This window comes from Pagrus pagrus (genome assembly GCF_965226575.1).
Source record: "Pagrus pagrus genome assembly, chromosome: 20".
Lineage (NCBI taxonomy): Eukaryota > Metazoa > Chordata > Actinopteri > Spariformes > Sparidae > Pagrus > Pagrus pagrus.
Window position 1 is genome coordinate 1,204,923 of NC_140207.1, and position 25,869 is coordinate 1,230,791.

General features: G+C 41.9%; 1 protein-coding gene across 1 annotated transcript in view; it reads right to left on the reverse strand.

Moving 5' to 3' along the window:
* Positions 1-3,047: 3,047 nt before the first annotated feature.
* LOC311249183 (NLR family member X1-like) overlaps positions 3,048-25,869 on the reverse strand; it is a 55,649-nt gene continuing 32,827 nt past the window's right edge. The window contains exons 7-14 of the mRNA XM_084340023.1: positions 16,370-16,543; positions 15,318-15,491; positions 14,267-14,440; positions 11,885-12,058; positions 9,394-9,567; positions 5,312-5,485; positions 4,260-4,433; positions 3,048-4,120 (exon numbers count right to left, since the gene is read on the reverse strand). Coding sequence (XP_084196149.1) covers positions 4,114-4,120; positions 4,260-4,433; positions 5,312-5,485; positions 9,394-9,567; positions 11,885-12,058; positions 14,267-14,440; positions 15,318-15,491; positions 16,370-16,543 — 1,225 coding nt within the window. The 3' untranslated portion in view covers positions 3,048-4,113. The remainder of the gene's footprint in view (positions 4,121-4,259; positions 4,434-5,311; positions 5,486-9,393; positions 9,568-11,884; positions 12,059-14,266; positions 14,441-15,317; positions 15,492-16,369; positions 16,544-25,869) is intronic.

Below are 25,869 nucleotides of genomic sequence, written 5' to 3' on the forward strand. Positions count from 1 at the left end.
GGACAGAACCGAGGACTCAGAAGTCTTTTCTACAAAATGGTGTCAGTCCGACCAGGTGATCCAAGTAAATGTTTGACAGGGAAAAAGTTCAAAGTTCATTTTATAAGGACGTATCATTTTATATGACATTAGTTTATGACTTAATCTGTTACTTATGTCTTCAAGTTTGTTTCTGTCCCTTACAACAGAACTGGGAACTATAAAAGAAAATTAACCTGCTGACCCCAGACCTGCGAAAACTAAACTTGTTAGACTTAAGTGATAGTGCTCCTTCAATCAGCTCCAAGTCAGACTTTATAAACCCTTTAAAATAACTGCTTCAAGAGACTTGATACAGCTCACATGTCGACCTCGACACTGGGCAGCATTTCTGTGAGTTCCAGGGAGGAAACTCTGGTGAGCTGCGTTTTCCTGTTGACAGCCTCACTCATCAGTCCTGACATGTACAACTGTGTAACTACAACAGAAGCCTGAAACTAAATTAATCTACACAACAATACAAACACTTAACATTAAAACGTACTAAGTGTATTTCTGTCTCTGTCCAAATGAACACAGAGACCCACAAAGAGAGACAGACACACACTGTACAAGTTGGTTTTTAAAATGCATTTGTTCCTCCTCATGAACGATGAGATGTAAAGTGGAAGTAGTATTATTTAGGGGTGGATCAGATGATTAAGTACAAAGATAATTATTACCAGACTTTCTGATTCTTTTGTTCAGTTTACAATGAAGTCGAACAATGAAAGGCAGAAAGTTTGATTGTGAAAATAATCATCTTAAAAAACTTGAACAACTTATGGATATGTATATTCCAGCTGTTTAATTTCTTGTATATGTCATAGGTGCTGAAAGGCTTCTACACCTTCCACAATACACCAAACTGACAGTTTCATATAAAGGTTGAAGATATTAATGGCTCATCTATCAGTCATCTTACAACACCAGGGTTGTTAAACACAATTGATATGTAGCTGACTGTTCTTATTCACCAGCTGTGTGAAGACTGAGTGGAGGCTGTTATCTGTTAATTTAAATGTATCTGCATTCATATGAAGATATTTGAATAGAATTGACAGCAGGAAAGAGAAATCTTGGCCCAGATATCCATTATTCATATAACCAGCAGCTAAACCTGAAGCCCAGAAGAAATGTCTGTTGTCCCCAGAGGTGAAACCACCATCCAACAACAGCTGATGGGTTCCAGGTCCGGTTCTGATGTTGGATCTTAGACCTGGCAGCAGGCTAGTTCAACTCTGGCAAATGTTAGCATTGTGGTTCCACCGCAAACATGAGTGACGATTACCAACAGCGACACTGAATGAATAAATGGCGGCTGTGCTGCTGAGCTCAGATCAGTGAGACGTGTGAAGGTGTGAGCATCACTGAACTGCATCGTGCTGTTAGGTTGTAGAGACGATGTTACACCAGGTCAACATTTAGACACACTTAAAGACAAATCTCATCTTCTTATCTTATCTAAAGTTAGCTGTTACTGGAGTCTCACGCACAAAAGTAAGCTAACCTAGCGAGCTAACTGTTACTTCAAGACCGTTAGCGAGCTAGCTCATCATAAAGCGTCCTGAGTCAGACTTTACTAAACTTTACTGTAATAAAACTCCACCTTCATCTCCTCTCCTCTTCCTCTCCTCCTCCTCTCTTCCTCTCCCTCGCCTCCTCTCTGCTCCTCTCCTCCTCTTCCTCTCTTCATCTTCTTGAGGACGTTTCTTTGTCGTTTATTGTTTGGCGCCATTTTCCTCCATGAACCTTCTAGAAGCTTCCTCGCGAACAGAGGGTGGAGCCGTTAGCTGCGTCCAGTGCGCCTGCGCAGACAGCTGAGTGGGCGGAGCCTCTGAGGAAGCCCTGATGAAGGCGGAGTTATAAAACGGAGCTGAAGCTTCACCAACACATCAGGAGACATTAATAACACGAGGACATCAGCTTATTCTGATCTGTTATCTGACTCATCATGAGAAAAGGGTTTAAACAAACAGAAGCAGACTACTTTTATCTCTGTTAAACATCATATTTTATAAAGAGATGAGACTCAGCAGCTCACTGTCGATGCAGCAGCACCACCTGCTGTCCAAACCAACAAACTGCTCCTCACCTGCTCTCAGACCAGGTGTCACACAGGCTCCATGGTCTCTGCTGTGTTGGGTTGTTGCTGCTGTTTGACAGTCTGACAGCAGACAAACACTCATTTTCCTTCATCTGCAGCTCACTGAAGGACACAAACACACACCTCGGTAGGAAACTCAAACTGAACCTTCCTCCAATAAACGCACAAATTTGGAAATCCATAGAAAAAAATCAACAAGTAGATGTTTTATGACATCATGTGTGAAATACATCAGTCTGTGTACAAGTTGGACTCTTTAGTTGGAGTTTACATGACGAGACAAGTGATGAGTTGTTAATATCAGGATGTGAGTTTTCTGAAACATCATTTCACACTAAAAATAATATAATTCAGATAAAACCTCAGAGATTAAATGAAACCAGTCACCGCAGCATTAATACATAAAAACACAGGATTAGTACTAATAGTGAAGGAAGATTCAGACGCTGCAGTTTAAATGTCATTTTTTTGACAAAAGAAAAGAAGTCACACATTATGTTAACTTATTGTGGAGCCACTTTTCTGTCATCAGTTTTTTCTCTGTTTTTAATCTTGTTGACTCACCCAGTGGTTGAAGTACTGCTTGGATCTTTTATTTACATGTACTTTAGTAACGCTGTAGTGTAAATACACTAAAGTACAAGTTCTGCATATAAAATGTCATTGAAGTAACAGTTCAGAAGTATTATACCTAAAGTACTGAAACTTTACTGATGATTATTGATCAAAAATCTCACTGTCTTCGTAAAAAAAAAAGTTTCATTCAAAAATTACAACAAGGTCTTTACACTCGGAGCAACACATGTTGCACTCGGAGTTGCATTTGTCAGTGACTCGGCAACTAAACACACAACAAAGAACAACAACAACAAAGAAAGCAGTACATTCATGTAGCAACAGGGAGAGGAGACCACAATAGTTTTTTGTCCTTGTATTTTGATATGAAACAAATTACAGTGACTAATGCTTTGTTGTCGTGCTTACGATGTCTACTGCAATCATTTACTTCTTGTTTCTTAATTTTCAATTTCTGAAAGTCTGATTTACTCAGTGTCATTCTGCTTCTCTTTGTTTTTAAGTGTGTGTCCTACAGACATCTGACAGTCAAACACACAAAGCACAGAATGGATTGTGAGTGTTGTAATAGAAAAGACATCATAACACATGAAACACATTTCAAAACTTACAGAAGAAAAACAGAACAAATACATTTAAACTTTCATAGAGCACGAAGCAAGAATTAAGAACTAAGAATGATACACAATCTTACTTTCATGACTCTGCACCTGCAGTCTGGCTGCTGCAGACTGATATCAATCTGCAAGAAGTTTAGAAACACAATGTGGACATTAGCTGCAGTTCTTCATCAGACCACAAGGTGGAGCTACAACACAAAGCAATAAACAGATTTTACAGTTAAGTTCACAACAGTTTAACAGGCCTGTGTGAGACTTAAAAAGCTTCAACAATAATGATTACAAACAGTAATAATCTGTTTTGTTACTTTGGGTTCAGAGTATCTGAAGAAATGATACAAAAAGAACAAGACAAGATAAAGATCCAGGTCCAGGTCCAGGTCCAGGTGGAGGAGGTGTCTGAGTGTGCAGCAGAAGGAGTGGAGGAGTGTCAGTGTGTCTGCAGAGACTGTGTAGAAGGACAGAGCAGCAGCAGAGCAGTCCAGATACACTGATGATACTCTGTCACATCCAGAGGAACACAGGGATGATGCTGGACTGGACACTGTGTGTGACAGTGGAGCTGATCTCAGAGCAGTTCACACTGCAGCACTGACAGTCATCTCCACTTGTTGTGATTGGTCCGTCAGTCACTGCTGGATGAAGCTCTCCTCTCCACTCCACCTCCCAGTAACACGGCCCAGTCAGAGCCTCTCCACCCACCAGCTGATGGTGCTGCTTCAACCTCTCTGGATCATCAGGACACAGCTGATCCTCTCAACACCTCCACCTTCCTCATCACTCTGACAGAGATCACCAGCTGAAGAGAGAAGCAGAGAGACAGTAGAAGTGATAAGTCTCTTTCTCTCTCTCTCTGGAAATACTGGATCTTTACTTTGATACTGTGTTTAGTACAGTACTGCTGAAACCAACATGAACTGACTCAACAGTCTACTGACCTCAGAGTCTCCAGTCTACAGCGTGGACTCTTCTGCAGCTCAGACAGCAGCTTCATGTCTGAATCCTTCAGATTGTTGTCACTCAGCCACAGCTCTCTCAGATGGGAGGGGTTGGACTTCAGAGCTGAGGCCAGAGAAGCACAGCTGATCTCTGACAAACTGCAGTCAAACAATCTGAATAAAGAAGAAATGATGTAAGTTTAGAAGACAATGTTCCTGCTTGAAATCATTCAGTGTTTAATAATCTGTTCAGAGCTGAAGAAGGTTCAGAATGAAGAAGTTTAGAAAATGTAAACTTTAAACACCTGAACCCAACAGGATGCAGGTTCAACACTGTCAAACACACAAAGTGAAACAGAGCTCTCATTAATATTAATGACAACGTGCTGCTGCTTCAATAAAGACGTAGTGACTTCACCTCTTAAACTCTGCAGCTCCACCAGAGGCTCCATCTATACAAACTCATGTTGTGCAGCCAGACACAAAGAAAAACCCTCAGAAACTGATTTAAGATTCAACTCAAGATCACAAAGTTTATAAAGATGACAAACGTGTCAGGATGAATTTAGGACAATGTGAATAAAAGACATCTACAATATTTATTTTAGGAACAGTGGAGTCATCAGATCAAAGCATCTTCATTTTAAAGTATTCAGTCAGTATCAGCATCATGTAACTTCATAAACATGTTGGTAAAGAAAACACTGAATATATTTGTTATTGTCTGATAGTTGAAATACAGATTATTTATTCTTTGTATTTATTAAACTTCATTTAGATTTAAGGAAACATTTAAGATAAAATCCAGAGTTTCAGAGGTTCACAGTGAATTATCCAGGAGAGACTTTTCTTGTTATATGAAGGTTTTAAATGTGCAGCTCAACATTGTTCTGCCACAGACAACAGACTAAACCACAGAAGAAGAAGTGGACTTTAGCATTAAGATACTCAGTGTGGATCAGTATAATATCAGCCTTATGTCTGCAGTTTAGTGTAATCACAACTTTCACATCATAGTAATCTGAGCAGAGAAGTAAAACATGGTGTCTGACCTCAGAGTCTCCAGTCTACAGTGTGGACTCTGCAGAAAATCACACAGCAGCTTCACTCCTGAATCCTGCAGCTTGTTGTCACTCAGCTTCAGCTGTCTCAGATGGGAGGGGTTGGACTTCAGAGCTGAGGCCAGAGAAGCACAGCTGATCTCTGACAATCTGCAGTTCCACAATCTGAAAAAAGAATACATGATGTAAGTTTAGAAGACAATGTACCTGCTTGAAACCATTCAGTGTTTAATAATCTGTCCAGAGCTGAAGAAGGTTCAGAATGAAGAAGTTTAGAAAATGTAAACTTTAAACACCTGAACCCAACAGGATGCAGGTTCAACACTGTCAAACACACAACGTGAGACAGAGCTCTCATTAATATTAAAAGGTCCCATATCATACTGTTTTTCATCAATTCCACTCAGCTGTCAGAGGTCCAACAACACTGTATTCGAAATGTATTGACCCAAACCCATCCGTGGTCCTGAATATCGGCTGTCTAAAAGTTGCTCTACTGAGCTCTGCTGAGAGCAGGCTGCTCCGGGCCTGCAGCTTTAATGCTAATGAGCTCCATCCTAACACACGTCCCTCTCAGGGAGAGGATGCCGTTCACGCTAGCGATAGCATGTGCTAATGTTTACGGTGGATGTATCACTATGGCTCGCGAGATGCTGTCGTTCAACCACACCAGTTTGACCCAGAATGGGACCCAGAAGGAGAGGCTCAGAAAAATACAGACTCTGCGGCTGCAGCGGGACTCCCCGACACAACCACCCGGCTCCCATCCCCCACTGACCTGCAACAGGTAACATCTAAAAACAGCTAGCGAAAGCTGTGTTTGTCTCCAACACAGTCTCCAAACTCTTGGACACTGTCCGCATAGTCTCCGTCTCCAGTCTGCACGTTTCCAGACTTTTCACTGTGACAACCAAGCTCCCTCGTAATGTTATCAACATTAAACTTGCTTCAAACGCCGTTGCATAGCGGACCGAAGTGGAGCTAACTAGTTAGCCAGTTTCAAGCTGACTTCACTAAACTCGTAGGCAACTGTAAATACTATCAAAACGCTGCGACACTTACCTGTGGCTCGGGTGCAGTTGCTGGGTCCCGTATGGTTGAGACTGATCCTTTTATGAGGGTCAGTGTCGAGGCAAAGCCAGCTTTGTACTGACCCTCGTTACTGAAGCAGTCCGATGTGAAGTGGTTAGCACACACAAACAGACTCACAAGAACTGTAGCCGGCACGTTGTCATTAAAAATGAAACGCAACCACAGTCTCTTCTGTAGCTGGGACAGAGTATAGGCACTTATGTTGATTTTTACAAACAAAAACAGAGCACTTCTCGTTGCGCTTCGACATGGTGCTTTCGATAGCGTAATAGCGGATCTCTGAGACGGTAGCGCTGTACCTGGTGGGTGGACACAGTGGGTGGGATTACTCAAATGACCGAACTTTGACTCGCTCGTCTGGAAACTGCTGGCAAGACACCGTCAGAAATCTGTATCTCACTCAAAAAAGCACGGATGGTCTTTTTTCAAAGTTTGTATGCGTGTGGCAGCACCATAGACCCAAAATAATACCCCAAATCCCAGAAAAAGTGAGTTTTTCATAATATGGGACCTTTAATGACAACGTGCTGCTGCTTCAATAAAGACGTAGTGACTACACCTCTTAAACTCTGCAGCTCCACCAGAGGCTCCATCTATACAAACTCATGTTGTGCAGCCAAACAAAGAAAAACCCTCAGAAACTGATTTAAGGTTCAACTCAAGATCACAAAGTTTATAAAGATGACAAACATGTCAGGATGAATTTAGGACAATGTGAATAAAAGACATCTACAATATTTATTTTAGGAACAGTGGAGTCATCAGATCAAGGCATCTTCATTTTAAAGTATTCAGTCAGTATCAGCATCATGTAGCTTCATAAACATGTTGGAAATTAAAATACTGAATATATTTGTTATTGTCTGATAGTTGAAAAACAGATTATTAGAGCCTGAGCAGGAAACTCGCGAGGTCCCTATTGTTTTTCGAATGATTATTATTATTTTTCTTAGTCCGAAATGATCGCATTTTTCACTACCTGAACATATACGAAAACGTAATTTTATTTGGCAAACATATTAGGCTTGGCGAAAAATTTGATAATCTATGGTCGTCGTGAACTTCCACCACTAGGTGGCGCTATAATCAAGCAAAGTGCGTTTTGGCTCATAACTCCCACATACTTTGTGGCACATTCAAAAACCTTATATCCAAGAGTTCAGTGAATTGTGCTGAATCTTGTGGCACAGGCCACGCCCATTTCCGGTTACCTATTTTTTTCCCCCGCAAATTCGCAAAATGTCGCAAACCTACTTTTGCTAACTCCTCCCAGGAAATTTCACCGATTTGCACCAAACTTTGCAGACAGCATCTGTGGACCCTCCCGACCCACAGTTGTGCTAAGCATGTTGATATTCCAAAGATTACTCAAGTTATTAAATAACAACTTCCTGTACATTGTTCCAAACAGGAAGTGTTGCATATCTCCACATTGGTCAGTCCGAATGACATGAAACTCAGAATACTACTTCCACATGAGCCCCTAAGGCTCTGTCGAAAATTTTGGGAGATGATCACTAGGTAGCGCTCTTTAAATTGAAGTATTTTATATCTCCACATCGGTTGGTCATATTAGCACAAAATTTCTTACGTTCATTGCCACTGCCCTCCTGAGGATAGCGGATGAAGGTCTTACCGATTTGCCACTAGGTGGCGCTCTGGTGGCAGTCTAATTTTATTTTTGCCACTGTGCCCACACCATAACACTTATGGATATGAAATTGATAGCGGTGGTATAGACTGTCCCCTGTAACCTACACACCAAAAATGACCAGCAGGTGGCGCTAAATGGCTCCATAGTGCCCCCTGGAATATTTCAAACTTTAAGCCCCGCCTCCTACATGCACGTGCATGAACCAAATTTGGTACGCTTATGTATCATGACCAGACGCACAAACAACCCCCTTGGACCCATAACCTCAGTCCAACGGTAAGTCTGCCATTTTGGTTCAAAGTTGAGATTTTCGCCGCCATTGTCACCCATTTCTATGCCTCGTACATTTAACTTGGCCTACAGATTAAATGCCACAGACTCCCCAGTCACTAAGTATCATCCTCATGCCTTGATGATGACAAGTTGTGAAAAGCTTTTGCCTACGTTATTCCTGGTGGGTGTGGCAGTAGGGTCAATTTCGATGACCCCTTTATGGCTTCTCCCATTCTATACAGACCCAAGTTCTATGGCTTAACTATCTTTTCCTACAGATTTAAAATCACAGACTTCACATTCACTCAGTAGCATCCTCATACCTTCAACAGCCTGTGTTGTACCTGGTGTGCGTGACAGTGTGGTCAATTTCGATCCTTCGCCATAAGCAGGAAGTCCTTACAACTTCAACATACAATTTCCCATCTTCACCAAATTGGTCACACATGTAGAGGGGCTGGTCCTGAATACGTCTCTGCATCAATACTGTGTCATATCTATAGCGCCACCCACTGGACACAGGAAGTCACTGAAGATGTCACTGTTGTGTTTTGTGCGACATGTATCCCATTTACAGTAGGTAGGACATTTCCACAGGCAACGGGCGAGCACACATCTGAACACGGCAGTTAAGACATGTGTACACAATATTCGGGCAATGTGGCCAGGTAAGCGTCACACCCCGACAGCCGCACACCCCGACGCGCGTGGACTGCGAGTGCCCGTTCATCGCTGCTTGCAGCTTTAATTTATTGTTTGTATTTATTATACTTCATTTAGATTTAAGGAAACATTTACGATAAAATCCAGAGTTTCAGAGGTTCACAGTGAATTATCCAGGGGAGACTTTTCTTGTTATATGAAGGTTTTAAATGTGCAGCTCAACATTGTTCTGCCGCAGACAATAGACTAAACCACAGAAGAAGAAGTGGACTTTAGCATTAAGATACTCAGTGTGGATCAGTATAATATCAGCCTTTTGTCTGTAGTTTAGTGTCATCACAACTTTCACATTATATTAATCTGAGCACAGAAGTAAAAAAATGTGTCTGACCTCAGAGTCTCCAGTCTACAGTGTGGACTTTGAAGAAAATCACACAGCAGCTTCACTCCTGAATCCTGCAGCTTGTTGTCACTCAGGTCCAGCTCTCTCAGATGGGAGGGGTTGGACTTCAGAGCTGAGGCCAGAGAAGCACAGCTGATCTCTGACAAACTGCAGTCCTCTAATCTGAATAAAGAATAAATGATGACAGTTTAGAAGACAATGTTCCTGCTTGAAATCATTCAGTGTTTAATAATCTGTTCAGAGCTGAAGAAGGTTCAGAATGAAGAAGTTTAAAAAATGTAAACTTCAAACACCTGAACCCAACAGGATGCAGGTTCAACACTGTCAAATACACAAAGTGAAACAGAGCTCTCATTAATATTAATGACAACGTGCTGCTGCTTCAATAAAGACGTAGTGACTCCACCTCTTAAACTCTGCAGCTCCACCAGAGGCTCCATCTATACAAACTCATGTTGTGCAGCCAAACACAAAGAAAAACCCTCAGAAACTGATTTAAGATTCAACTCAAGATCACAAAGTTTATAAAGATGACAAACATGTCAGGATGAATTTAGGACAATGTGAATAAAAGACATCTACAATGTTTATTTTAGGAACAGTGGAGTCATCAGATCAAAGCATCTTCATTTTAAAGGATTCAGTCAGTATCAGCATCATGTAGCTTCATAAACATGTTGGAAAAGAAAATACTGAATATATCTGTTATTGTCTGATAGTTGAAATACAGGCAATTTTTTAAAATTTATTTGTCATAATTCATTTAGATTTAAGGAAACATTTGAGATAAAATGAAGTGTTTCAGAGGTTCACAGTGAATTATCCAGGATAGACTTTTCTTGTTATATGAAGGTTTTAAATGTGCAGCTCAACATTGTTCTGCCACAGACAACAGACTAAACCACAGAAGAAGAAGTGGACTTTAGCATTAAGATTAGGGCTGGGGCGACGCGTCGACGTCATCGATTACGTCGACGCAAAAAATACGTCGACGCAAAAACTGTACGTCGACGCGTCAACCGACCAAAGCAAAAAATGGTGGCAGTGAGTAGCAGCAACGCCAGTAGCCCTTTTCACACAGACGCCGTATTATCGCCGCAGCGGCGGTTCGCCAATTCTCCGCCGTTGGTTGTTTACACAGAGCCGAGCAGCTCCGACGTAAAAGACGAACCAGAGTGTAATTCACACAGAAAGCCGGCGCCGCGGCTCCAAAAGAGGCGTGACGGTACACGTCATGGTGATGACGTGTGTTTTTTTTCAACGTGTTTCCCCGGTGTCCACCTGTTAATCTAAACATGTACCTGCTGACTGTTTATCATCATATGGATGCTGTTATAATGTGCTGTGATGAGATCCTGACCCACCAAACATCCTGGAAAGTGACAAAGTTACGTTTTTCTCTAAATTACATAATTAAATAATCACCATCAGTAAACAGGACGCTGTCTGACTCTTTCACTCCCGGGGAGGGAGGCTGTTTTCTGGGGGAAAGTTCACTGAAGTCTCGGTGGAGGGCTGACCGTCCCGGTGATTTTTTTCACTGTGACAAACACTTGGTCAGTTAAAAGTTTTTTGCCGGGGACAGATGCTGTTTTTCGGCCAGAAATGTGACGAAGAGTCGGTCGGACCGACAGGCTGACAGACACTTATCCATGAATAACTGCGGTATTATTGGACCTGTTTAGTTATCACACAGCGAACACCATCAGACCGACACGCCCTCACTCCGTGCCGCCGGCTTATCTGTTCACACTGGTTCGGTTCGCCATTAATGCGCCTCTGATACCTCCGGAGGAGCATCAGAGGCGGCGGAGGGAAATTTCACCCCTCGCCGCATCTGAAACTTTCACACAGAGGCGGATGCCGAGAATTGGCGCAGGATCCCCGCATGCACATGGCAGTGTGAATGGGGCTACTGAGTCAGCTGACGCTGAACTCAGCAAAAAAAGAACACGTATTTCGAAGGTATGGGACTATTTTACAGTAAAAGGGAGCAACTCTGTTGTTTGTCAGCTTTGTAAAATGGAAATGGCCTATCATAAAAGCACGATGGCTATGCACCAGCACCTCAAAGTGCTGAAAGACATGAGGCCGCTTGCTATTCATTACTTGAATTTTATTTTGGAATTTGGTAATTAAGAGCAATAAAAATGTATTGGAATGAAGAAATTTGTGTTTTTTCATTGAGATACATAAATTAGCATATGTAAATTGCTATATAGGTCAAATTATGGGGAAATAATCGCTAATCGAATCGAATCGGAATAGAATCGAATTGAAAAATTAATCGTTAGATTAATCGATGCATCGAAAAAAAATTTGCTAGATTAATCGATTACAAAAATAATCGTTTTGCCCAGCCCTAATTAAGATACTCAGTGTGGATTAGTATAATATCAGCCTTATGTCTGTAGTTTAGTGTCATCACAACTTTCACATTATATTAATCTGAGCACAGAAGTAAAAAAATGTGTCTGACCTCAGAGTCTCCAGTCTACAGTGTGGACTCTGAAGAAAATCACACAGCAGCTTCACTCCTGAATCCTGCAGCTTGTTGTCACTCAGCTCCAGCTCTCTGAGATGGGAGGGGTTGGACTTCAGAGCTGAGGCCAGAGAAACACAGCTGATCTCTGACAAACTGCAGTTCCACAATCTGAATAAAGAATAAATGATGACAGTTTAGAAGACAATGTTCAAGCTTGAAATCATTCAGTGTTTAATAATCTGTTCAGAGCTGAAGAAGGTTCAGAATGAAGAAGTTTAGAAAATGTAAACTTTAAACACCTGAACCCAACAGGATGCAGGTTCAACACTGTCAAACACACAAAGTGAGACAGAGCTCTCATTAATATTAATGACAACATGCTGCTGCTTCAATAAAGACGTAGTGACTCCACCTCTTAAACTCTGCAGCTCCACCAGAGGCTCAATCTATACAAACTCATGTTGTGCAGCCAAACACAAAGAAAAACCCTCAGAAACTGATTTAAGATTCAACTCAACATCACAAAGTTTATAAAGATGACAAACTAGGGATGCACCGATTGTGAAATTCTGGGCTGATACCGATACCAATGTTTAACATACCAACTTGGCCGATAGCCGATGCCGAGGTTTTTTCTTTTTGTTATTTATTCCTTTTTTTGTGCCACGGAAGCATACAAGTCTTTCAGCTCTTCATCACACTATCCTTGAATGAGTAGAAATCCAATCAGACCAATTTATGAAACAAAAAAAACCCACCATCATAGATTGCTATATGAAGTCTGTGTGCCATGCAGCCAGAACCAGCCAGACCACTGTCCAGCGATGCTGATACAGCGGAGTTTCTGTTGAGCAGGCAATCTTCTTTTTTATTGTGGATGTTGTGACACAGATAACTTTCATGCCGATGCTGGCTTATGACTGTGAAAGCTGCCGTTAGTTTGTTTCTGTGTTATTAGACGGTGTCTGTCTCTGCAGTATTGTCAACACTTGTTTACTTGTTTGACGGAGATGTTAGCCTCTATGCTAGCATTGTAAGCTAACAACAAGCTGACATTGCTATCATGTTTACACCAAATTAGCCTATTTATTTGCTCGTGGAAGCTAAATGAAGCAGCAAGTAAGATGAATGAAGGGATGGATGAAACCCCAACGCGAAGCGTTATTACGAGCGGAGTTACAATGTGTGTATTTGTGTGTCTTATCTGTCATAAACAAGAGATTACGGTTCACGGGCACGTTTGTGTCGCGGCCTGGTGCTGCTCAGACAGCAGCTGGGACACACACAGCTGGTCCGAGGATCATGAAGGTTTATTTTTCAGCCACAATGTGGAAGCGATCGTTGTGATTAAAACTGACGGCAGCATCTGTTAGTCTCTTGGCCGTCAATAACTTTTAGAAGTGGCTTACTAAGCTGTTGTACCTTATTACGTACCTGTAAGGTAACGTAGCTGTAACATGCTAATGACGTTACGCTAGCTTGGCTGTGGAGCTTAGCTGTGGACATTGTAATGACTTACAAGATTTAGGTGAGTTTGACGTGCATTGTAATAACTTTACCTGTGAATCCGACATCGTTACTCCGCATTCAAAGCTGGGCTGTATTTGGTTTCTGCCGGCCGGCTTGTTGCTCTTGTTGTTTGTTGCGGGAGGCTCCGAGGGGAGAGCAATTTGAGCTCGGAGGGGAGGGGGGGGTGTGGGGGGGATGCTTTTTTCAAACCTTTCTCAGATCGTAGACCAGAGCTTTAAATCAAGATATAAACATCGGCCACGGCCATCGGCGAATGTCATTTTTATTTGCCGATGGCAGTTAACGAGGCAAACATCGGCCGATACCGATGTTCCGCCGATGCATCGGTGCATCCCTATGACAAACATGTCAGGATGAATTTAGGACAATGTGAATAAAAGACATCTACAATATTTATTTTAGGAACAGTGGAGTCATCAGATCAAAGCATCTTCATTTTAAAGGATTCAGTCAGTATCAGCATCATGTAGCTTCATAAACATGTTGGAAAATAAAGTACTGAATATATTTGTTATTGTCTGATAGTTGAAATACAGATTATTTATTGTTTGTATTTATTACACTTCATTTAGATTTAAGGAAACATTTAAGATAAAATCCAGAGTTTCAGAGGTTCACAGTGAATTATCCAGGAGAGACTTTTCTTGTTATATGAAGGTTTTAAATGTGCAGCTCAACATTGTTCTGCCACAGACAATAGACTAAACCACAGAAGAAGAAATGGACTTTAGCATTAAAATACTCAGTGTGGATCAGTATAATATCAGCCTTATGTCTGCAGTTTAGTGTAATCACAACTTTCACATCATAGTAATCTGAGCAGAGAAGTAAAACATGGTGTCTGACCTCAGAGTCTCCAGTCTACAGTGTGGACTCTGCAGAAAATCACACAGCAGCTTCACTCCTGAATCCTGCAGCTTGTTGTCACACAGCTTCAGCTCTCTCAGATGGGAGGGGTTGGACTTCAGAGCTGAGGCCAGAGAAGCACAGCTGATCTCTGTCAAACTGCAGCCAATCATTCTGAATAAAGAATAAATGATGTAAGTTTAGAAGACAATGTTCCAGCTTGAAATCATTCAGTGTTTAATAATCTGTTCAGAGCTGAAGAAGGTTCAGAATGAAAAAGTTTAGAAAATGTAAACTTTAAACACCTGAACCCAACAGGATGCAGGTTCAGCATTGTCAAACACACAAAGTGAAACAGAGCTCTTATTAATATTAATGACAACGTGCTGCTGCTTTAATAAAGATGTAGTGACTCCACCTCTTAAACTCTGCAGCTCCACCAGAGGCTCCATCTATACAAACTCATGTTGTGCAGCCAAACACAAAGAAAAACCCTCAGAAACTGATTTAAGATTCAACTCAAGATCACAAAGTTTATAAAGATGACAAACATGTCAGGATGAATTTAGGACAATGTGAATAAAAGACATCTACAATATTTATTTTCGGATCAGTGGAGTCATCAGATCAAAGCATCTTCATTTTAAAGGATTCAGTCAGTATCAGCATCCTATAGCTTCATAAACATGTTGGAAGAGAAAAAACTGAATATATTTGTTTTTGTCTGATAGTTGAAATACGGACTTTTAATTTTTTTATTTGTTATACTTCATTTAGATTTAAGGAAACATTTAAGATAAAATCCAGAGTTTCAGAGGTTCAGAGTGAATTATTCAGGATAGACTTTTCTTGTTATATGAAGGTTTTAAATGTGCAGCTCAACATTGTTCTGCCACAGACAATAGACTAAACCACAGAAGAAGAAGTGTACTTTAGCATTAAGATACTCAGTGTGGATCTGTATAATATCAGCCTTATGTCTGCAGTTTAGTGTAATCACAACTTTCACATCATAGCCATCTGAGCAGAGAAGTAAAACATGGTGTCTGACCGCAGAGTCTCCAGTCTACAGTGTGGACTCTGAAGAAAATCAGACAGCAGCTTCACTCCTGAATCCTGCAGCTTGTTGTCACTCAGGTCCAGCTCTCTCAGATGGGAGGGGTTGGACTTCAGAGCTGAGGCCAGAGAGGCACAACTGATCTCTGACAGACTGCAGCCACTCAGTCTGAATAAAGAATAAATGATGTAAGTTTAGAAGACAATGTTCCTGCTTTAAATCATTCAGTGTTTAACAATCTGTTCAGAGCTGAAGAAGGTTCAGAATGAAGAAGTTTCGGAAATGTAAACTTTATACACGTGAACCCAACAGGATGCAGGTTCAACACTGTCAAACACACAAAGTGAAACAGAGATCTCATTAATATTAATGACAACGTGCTGCTGCTTCAATAAAGACGTAGTGACTCCACCTCTTAAACTCTGCAGCTCCACCAGAGGCTCCATCTATACAAACTCATGTTGTGCAGCCAGACACAAAGAAAAACCCTCAGAAACTGATTTAAGATTCAACTCAAGATCACAAAGTTTATAAAGATGACAAACATGTCAGGATGAATTTAGGACAATGTGAATAAAAGACATCTACAATATTTATTTTAGGAACAGTGGAGTCATCAGATCAACGCATCTTCATTTTAAAGGATTCAGTCAGTATCAGCATCATGTAGCTTCATAAACATGTTGGAAAAGAAAAAACTGAATATGTTTGTTATTGTCTGATAGTTGAAATACAGATCATGTATTCTTTGTATTTATTAAACTTCATTTAGATTTAAGGAAACATTTAAGATAAAATCCAGAGTTTCAGAGGTTCACAGTGAATTATCCAGGAGAGACTTTTCTTGTTATCTGAAGGTTTTAAATGTGCAGCTCAACATTGTTCTGCCACAGACAACAGACTAAACCACAGAAGAAGAAGTGGACTTTAGCATTAAGATACTCAGTGTGGATCAGTATAATATCAGCCTTATGTCTGCAGTTTAGTGTAATCACAACTTTCACGTCATAGTAATCTGAGCAGAGAAGTAAAACATGGTGTCTGACCTCAGAGTCTTCAGTCTACAGTGTGGACTCTGAAGAAAATCACACAGCAGCTTCACTCCTGAATCCTGCAGCTTGTTGTCACTCAGCTTCAGCTCTCTCAGATGGGAGGGGTTGGACTTCAGAGCTGAGGCCAGAGAAGCACAGCTGATCTCTGACAAACTGCAGTTAACCAATCTGAATAAAGAATAAATGATGTAAGTTTAGAAGACAATGTTCCTGCTTGAAATCATTCAGTGTTTAATAATCTGTTCAGAGCTGAAGAAGTTTAGAAAATGTAAACTTTAAACACCTGAACCCAACAGGATGCAGGTTCAACACTGTCAAACACACAAAGTGAAACAGAGCTCTCGTTAATATTAATGACAACGTGCTGCTGCTTCAATAAAGATGTAGTGACTCCACCTCTTAAACTCTGCAGCTCCACCAGAGGCTCCATCTATACAAACTCATGTTGTGCAGCCAAACACAAAGAAAAACCCTCAGAAACTGATTTAAGATTCAACTCAACATCACAAAGTCTATAAAGATGACAAACATGTCAGGATGAATTTTGGACAATGTGAATAAAAGACATCTACAATATTTTTTCTTTCTTTAAAAACATTTTTTTTTCTTTTAAATTACAAAGGATAAAGAGATTATTCAAAACAAGTATTGCTTTTATTTAAAAAATAAAATTAACAAAGGCATAGGGCTGTGCAATTAATTGAAATTTGACCGTGATTTTGATTTTTGGGTCAAACGATCTCCAAAATAATACAATCAAATTGAAACGATTTATTTGGCATTTTTTGTTGTACAGTAAGCCAAGAGATTTTCTGAAAGAGACGCGCATGCGCAATTCAGTCCCTCCCCCAAAAGCATTCAACGCGGCCCTGCTGACTGGCACTCCCTCAAGTTATGTTTTTCTCTAAATTACATAATCGCCATCAGTCAACAGGACGCTGTCTGACTCTGTCACTCGCGGGGAGGGATACTGTTTTATGGGGGAAAGTTCACTTAAGTCTCGGTGGAGGGCTGAATCACCGCGACAAACAGTTGGTGAGTTACGTCTTTTTGCCGGGGACAGACGATGTTTTTCGGGCAGAAATGTGACAACGAGTCGTTCACAGACACTTCACGTATAACTGCAGTATTTTTTTCCTCATATAAGTTGCCAAAGACATGACCAGTTACTACGTTACTGTTGTTTGGTCCTGTAACGTTGCTTTGTGGGACATTTCTCTATTTTGTTGAGTGTAGGTACTATCTGGTGAGATGTTGATGTTTATGTTTGTGTTGGTCTAAGCTGTCAGTTTGACACCTTTCACGCATGGGGTGTGGTTAAGGAGCAGTGATTGAGTGATTGAGTGATTGAATGAATGGGCATGTATTCACCTGTTCACTGCGGCGGCTGCATGGAGAGGGGGTGAGTAGGGAGAGCGTATTTTTTGTTGACCGCTTAATCTAACTGCAGACTGAGTTTCAAACATCTTGCCTTGCCTTACCTTACCTTGCCTTGCTGTGTCTTTTTTGTTCGGCGCTGGAAATAAATACGGACACAGTCGGAAAATATGGAAATGGCTTTGTTGTTTGTGTAGGGAGTCAGCAGTGCAATGCTCCCTCACTTAGCCTCTCAGTGACTTCGCTTTTTGTTGGGAGTCACTACATCTTTGTCAACAAAAAAACTACACCCAAACGGCATATGTGGACACACGGATCACGCCACACGGTGCATAACTGATCGCAAAGCGGACTTCAGACCGGTAGGCCTGTATCACTCGCATTCATTCATGCTGTGTATGTTGGATTGAACGCAGTTAGATTGACAGCGCGTCTATTGGAGAGCGCTGCCTGTATGCGAAAGTCTGCTGAGACATAATGTCCTGCTCGTTGAGAGTGATTATCTGTGGCATTTTGGAATACTTATGGATGTGAAATAAACGATCCGTGGAAAAATTAAAACTATGCTCGGTGTATTGTTGATTCACTGCGCCTATCACTGAGTTGCTGAGCTTCAAAAGGCAGTATGAGTCAAATAAATAAACAAGTGGAAAACAATGGGTCTGAAGCAGTGGATGCTAAACGAAAGGTCAAACTTACTGCAAAAGCCTTGGCAAATAAAATTGAAAGTCTGCAAAATGAACGTAAAATACATGTGAATAAAATAAAATGCTTGATACCTGCAATGAAAGAGCTTATGAAACGAAATGAAAATGCCCAAGAGTTGAAATCCCAGTTGCAAACTCTCACCAAGGGATCTTGTAAGAAGCTGCCAACATATAGACCCAGATAGGGGCTATGCTCAGGCTAAAATCCTACTACAGGAACATTTTGGGGATGAACAAAGGGTTGCAGCAGCCTATATGGACAAGGCATTGTCATGGGGCCCGATTAAAGCAGAAGATGTTAAGGCGCTCCAAGACTACAGCTTATTTCTCCAAAGCTGCTCGAATGCAATGAACGAAGTGCAGTACATGTTTGAAATGGATATGCCTGCTAATATGCTGACAATAGTAAAGAAGCTGCCTTACAAGCTGAGGGGTCGATGGAGGACAACTGCTTGTGAAATACAAGAGAGGCGTAACAAAAGGGCTACATTCAATGATATTGTTCATTTCATTGAAAGGCAAGCAAGGATTCTAACAGACCCAGTATTTGGTGTAGGAACACATGTCCATCGCCTCTACATTCCATTGAGGTTCTGCTCTTGCACTAATTACTCCTCTCATCTGCAAGCTGACCTTTTTTCAGGAAAGAGACGCCATGAAGTCTCTCACCTCTTCACCTGACTTGTTTTGCTTCCAATGAACCCGTCAGGTTGACGCATCACAGGAAAAACCCCTCTTCTTTATTTACAGCTTGAATAACCCTTTTTGCCCTCTCCCCACTCAAGATGAACACTCCTTTCTCTCAGATCGGTCGAGTTCATCATCAAATGAATCTCCTTTCAGAGATGAAGAGGAACAGAAGAACTGTCATAATCATGTGTTATAACTTATTTCTTTGCAATTGTAAATTAGGTAACGACTCTGATGTTCTGTGTCTTCTTGTCTTCTTGTGACAAGAATTATCAAGTACACCCTCCAGAGTAAAAGCACTCTGGGCCTCTCCTCTGTTTTCCTAGCCCTCCTGCCCAAATGGTTTACGACTATGCCTCTCTTATCACACATTCCAACCTATAATGGTTTCTGCACTCATCCAGATTTTAAGCAAGTTCTAATTGTCATTAAACCAGGAATTTATGCTCTTAATTTTAACAGATTAAGAAACAGCAAAAGAAGTTGATGACACTGAACTTTTCCCCGTTTCTCTGTGATGAAATTTGACTGAAATCAAGTTTAATGTTTAATGTGTCCTGTATTCGGTGAAACCACAGCACCTCCTGATGATAAGCCCTGGTACGATTGGGACAGACCTTCAGGAGATCTTTTGTGCAATAAGTTCCTTGATAACCAGCAAATGTCTCTGATATGTTTTGTTTTAACAAGTATTAAGCTAGAACTAGGAGGAATAAGTATAAGTGATCAATTCTACCAGTTCTATGGTATATTCAAGTGTGTTTTTATTTTGATCCAGTTTTAATTTCCTTTAATTGTTCAGTGATTTTTAATCATGATATAAACCTTTTTTCACGATAGACAAAGTCCATCTATTGAGCCATGGTGAGATTCTGTGAAAGGTGAAGCACGGTTTTGAAACATTTAAAACTATAGTTAAGTTTCAGTGAGTTCCTGTGGATCTTCACACTTTCCACTATCTACTTGGAGACAAAAAGCTGGCAGTCCTGCCCCCAGGCCCGCCCGCTTTTTGGAGACAACAAAACAGAGAGACATCACTTCTCTCCTCAGTTTTCAAGAGTCTTTAAGTTTTGTTTTCAGTTCAGTCTTTTAAGTTATTCTTAGTCTCACTCTTATTTTTGAAACTCTCGTCTTCAATTTTTCGCTCTTTACTTTTACTTTGAAACACGCTTCAAGACAGCGATATCAGCAAGTGCTCACGCATTGATTTTTCTCATTTTTATATTTTTCGCAATATTGATTAGCTTCTTTTATTAAGTTTGTACCAGAACGAAGTTCTGTTTTAATTTGTTTTATACAGTTAAGTATCGTAACCTGATTTAGAGGAAGTGAACTTAATTCAGATTATCTTGTATTAAGTAACAACGGAAGATCCGCCTGATCAACATATCATCCTCCGTTATTTTATCCAAGAAGTTAAATTTAGTTTATAAAATCAGAGCCTGAGAACCACCACTCAAAGCAACGAAGAAGAACATCTTTATTAAAATCATCATCAAGACACTACAGCAACTTGCTGTGTCCGAAACCGTGCAAGCGGTTTCCAACAAAAGACAGACTTTGACAAGCCAGAACGGCTCTGACCCACCACGCTCTCAAGCGGTAACTCTCCACTGGGCATTGAACCAGGATTGTCAACGGCTCGGTACTGGACCAGCCACACTCCTCCTAAGACATCGGACCGTGGTCCCCAACCAGCTGATACCGGACGAGCTGACACTCGGCCATTGGACCGGGACTTCCGGCTAGAGAAACCCTCCGCCGCTGACTCCGCCACTCTGCTAAGAAAGTAGGCTCTCCATCACCCATAACAGCTGGATTCACACATGATGAGTTGGTTTCTTAAGGTTCTGATCTTTTAGTTTAAGAGAAATTCAGTTAGGATTTGTTAGTATTAAAATTACTCTCGTAATATTTAAATGCTTCAACCTAACTTGTGATCTCACCATCAGCCCATATTCCATTAATAACCCATTACTTAGTTATTCCACATTTCCTGTTACCTGTTGTTATTCATTTAAATTGCCATTTCATTTATTTAATCTGAATTATTTAGTCAATCAACACATTTAACCGTATGTCGTTGTCTGTGCAGGTTTGTTTTTAATGTGGAGAACCGATGGAAACTGTGTAGAATTCACTACTTCATTTATGAGATTGAATAAATTGATCTAAAATTGATTAGAATTGATACAAGTTAACCTTGTTTAGTCTGATTTGATTAATTATCTCCAGATTATTCAAATAGACAAAACATCGGAGGTGGTGCCCCATTAACAAGTGTTTTATTAATCGCCAGTGATTAATAAATTACAATTATTACTAGTGTATCTCCTACATTGGGGACATCCAAGATGCATCACCGGCATTAAACAGAGGCATGAACAGAACCAGTTTGAAACCTAGATCTAGGCCAAAAGGAAGTAGTTTTGCTACAACCGTGACTACTGTAGAGAATAATAAAACTGCAACAAAGGGAAGGAGAGCAGACACGATCTCATCAGACAAGAAAGTCTGTCTGTTTTGTGAGGGTGGACACGCCTTGGAGTTTTGCCCTCGATTGGAGAAAAGGGCTCACGCTGAGAAGATCACCTTTTTAAGGGAAAAGGGAGTGTGCTTTGGCTGTTTGTGTATAGGACACGTCAGCAAGGATTGTCGAAAGCGTCTCTCATGCAAAGTGTGCAGTTTGAAACACCCCACAATGCTTCACATCCACTCAAAGGAAAAGGATCCAGTGACAGAGGGAGAACCAGGCACTGCAGTGGGCTGTGCTCTGGTATCCAGTGGGCTTACTGGGGCTGGTGATCATAACTGCAAGCTTCCCATAGTTCCGATTAAATCAAAAAAAAATTAACCACACAGTGGTTACCTATGCCTTCTTAGATCAGGGTAGCACGGCTGTTTTCTGCACAGTTAACCTCATGAACAAGCTCAACCTCTCAGGGAAAAGGATACAAATTCTTTTACGGACAATGGGTCAAGAGAAGGTTGTTAATAGCAATGTGATTGCAGGACTGGAGGTGGCTGGCGTAGACGGGGAGACATACTGTGATTTGCCCAATATCTATACCCAGGAGTGTATGCCAGTGCATAGGGGAAATATTCCATGTCAAAGAGATCTTCGGAGGTGGCCTCACTTGGGAGATGTTCACTTATCTGAGATTGACTCCGTGGTTGAGCTGTTGATTGGAACAAATGTACAAAAGGCACTGGAACCACTACAAGTCATCAGTAGTGTGGACGATGGACCTTACGCCATTAAGACTATTCTGGGTTGGATTGTTAATGGACCACTGGGAGGAGACAACAGTGAAGGAATGGATGTTGCAACCGTTAACAGAATCTCAGTCCTGAACTTGGAGGAGCTCTGGCAGCAGCAGTTCAGAACAGATTTCCCAGAGTGCGGTTATGATGAACAACCTGGTCAGTCGAGGGAAGATCAAAGGTTCATGAAGCTGGTCCAGGATTCAGCCAGATTTGTAAATGGCCATTACCAGGTTGCATTGCCTCTGAGGAAAAGTTGTGTGAACATGCTGAATAACAGGAAGGTTGCAGAGCAGCGTGCCCTAAACCTAAAGAGGAGGTTCAAAAGAGACTCATCATTTCAACAACAGTACACAGATTTTGTGAATGATATGGTCGCCAAGGGCTACGCAGAGCAAGTACCTTCAGGTGAGCTGGCACGTAATGATGGGAGACACCATGGTGTTTACCACCCTCAGAAAGGAAAAATCTGTGTGGCAGACATAGTCTGTGTTTCACCAGGTAACGGTACCAAGGGAAGATGCCGATCTGCTGAGGTTTCTCTGGTGGCCTGACGGTGATTTCACCCAAGACTTGGTGGACTTCAGAATGCTGGTACATCTTTTTGGTTCGACTTCCTCACCAAGTTGTGCTAACTTTGCATTGAGGAAATGTGCTGAGGACAATGAAGATCAGTTCTGTCGGGAGACCATTGAGAAGCTTTTGCACTGCTTCTATGTGGACGACTGTCTGGTATCGACAGCCAGTGAGGAAGAAGCGGTGGCGCTTTACCATGACCTGGTCTGCATACGTGGCAAAGGAGGCATTAAGCTGACAAATTGGATGAGCAACAGGCGAGCAGTGATGGCAGCAATTCCAGAAGGCCAAAGAGCAAAGGGCATAAAGGATTTGGATCTGGACCATGACCCATTACCTGTGGAGAAAGTTCTTGTAGTGCAATGGTGCATTCAGTCCGATGCCTTCAAGTTTAAGATTGTGGTGCAGGACAGGCCTTTGACGAGAAGGGGGATCCTCTCTGTTATCAGTTCAATATACGATCCCCTAGGAATCTTGAGTCCCATTGTTCTCTCTGCTAAGATCATCTTGCAGGAGCTGTGCAGGCAGCAACTCGGGTGGGATGACCTTATACCACCATCAGCTGCACAGGAATGGACAAACTGGTTAAAGGAGCTCCATCAGCTAGAGCACTTCCAGGTTGCTCGGTGCCCCCTAAGCCCCCAGATTTTGGAGAAGTCACTGCAGCACAACTGCACCACTTTACAGACGCAGGCGAAAATGGTTATGGTGCAGTGACCTACCTGCTTCTGCAGAATGCACATTCACAGGTGCACAGCAGCTTTATCATGGGAAAATCCAGGGTGTCTCCTTTGAAATCGGTATCAATACCTCGCATGGAGCTTACAGCTGCTACCATGGCAAGTCGCCTGGACACATTCTGGAAAAGGGAGTTGCACATGTCATTAAAAGAGTCAATGTTTTGGACAGACAGCACTTCTGTACTAAAGTACATTAAGAACGAGACTTCAAGGTTCCGTACCTTTGTTGCCAACAGGATCTCAGAAATACTCAAAGTATCGCAGCCATCTCAGTGGAGGTATGTAAACACCCTAAGCAATCCTGCAGATGTGGCCTCCAGAGGGCTGAAGGTGGACGTGTTTCTGAGGAGTGAGACCTGGTTGTTAGGACCTGCGTATCTTCTGCATCCTGAACAGGACTGGCCCGTGAGTCCAGATTGTTTGGGCGAACTTCTGCCAAACGATCCAGAAGTCAAGGTCAGTGTTGCAGTGGATGCGGTGCAGACCTCAGAGGATGTGGACCCAACCACTCGGCTGATCCATCATTTTTCCTCTTGGACCCGTTTGAGAAGGGCTGTGGCTTGGGTCATCAGGCTGAAGAACTTGCTGCGGTGTCTCAGCCAGAAGAGGAAATGGTCTGACACAGCCTCCACCCAGTCTGACTCACGGGAACAACAAAGATCTTCATTGAGAGGTTTGCTCACAGTTGATGAATTGCTGGATGCTGAAAGGGAAATCACATCTCAGACATTCTCCTGAGGCACATACATCAACAAGTTGGTCATGGAGGACGCAACTACATGTTGTCCAAATTGCGTCAAAGGTACTTGATTCTAGGGGTTGGCACAGCCATAAGAAGGATTTTGTCGAAGTGTGTTGTCTGCCGCAGGCTGCAAGCTACTCCAGGGTGCCAGCTGATGGCAGATCTCCCAGTTGACAGGGTCTGTCCAGACGAAGCTCCATTCACCAGAGTTGGTGTGGACTACTTTGGACCGTTTGAGGTCAAGAGCCGGAGGAGCGTGGTAAGAAGATATGGAGTTATATTCACCTGCTTGGTAATACGAGCTATCCATATCGAAGTGGCTCCTTCTCTGGATACAGATTCCTTTATCAATGCACTATGACGATTCATGGCAAGGTGTGGCCAAGTCCGGGAAATACGGTCTGACAATGGCACAAACTTTATTGGAGGAGAATGTGAGCTGAGAGAGGCCATCATAGGTTGGAATCAAGCTCAGATAAACAGTGTTCTTCTTCAGAAGGAAATAAAGTGGGTTGTCAACCCTCCAGTTGGATCGCACCATGGTGGCGCCTGGGAAAGGTTGATCAGATCTGTACGGAAGGTCTTGAATGCCATCCTTAAAGTGCAAAATCTGGATGAGGAGGGACTGCACACTGTCCTTTGTGAGGTAGAAGCCATCATTAATAGTCGTCCAATCACCAAAGCCTCGACCGACCCTAATGATCTGGAAGCTTTAACGCCCAATCATCTCTTGCTGTTGAAAACCTCCCCTTCCCTACAACCAGGGGAATTTCAAAGAAATGACATCTACGCTCAGCGACGCTGGAAGCAAGTCCAGTATATGTCCAATTTGTTCTGGAAGCGATGGACCAAGGAATATTTACCACAATTGCAGGAACGTTTGAAGTGGACTGGTATCAAGCGCAACCTTGTGCTTTTTGTGGATGAGACAGCACCGCGGAACTCATGGGTCATGGGTAGAGTCAGCCAAACCTTTCCAGAAAGAAGAGGATTCGTGCGACGGTTGCTGATCAAGACCAAGACCAGCTCCTTGGAAAGGCCCATAACCAAAGTCTGTCTTCTGCAGGAAGCGGAAGCCTGATCCCTCAGTTCTGAGAGGATGATTTTGCTGGGACAATTAGACTGGCTTTACTGACTGACAGTGTGACATGGTCAAGATTACTCCATGAAGCTGTGAACTTTTGGACTTGACTAGACTTGACTTGCATTCCAGGTAGAAGAGCGCATTGATGAACTATACTGATGGACTATAAAAAGGGACAATTGTGGATTTTCGTGATTTCATGTTTCTTGTTTATTTGTTATGTTTTATAATTATTACAGTGATAATAATTAGGGGCTGGGTTGTAGGTGCTATATGGTGAGATGTTGATGTTTATGTTTGTGTTGGTTTCAGCT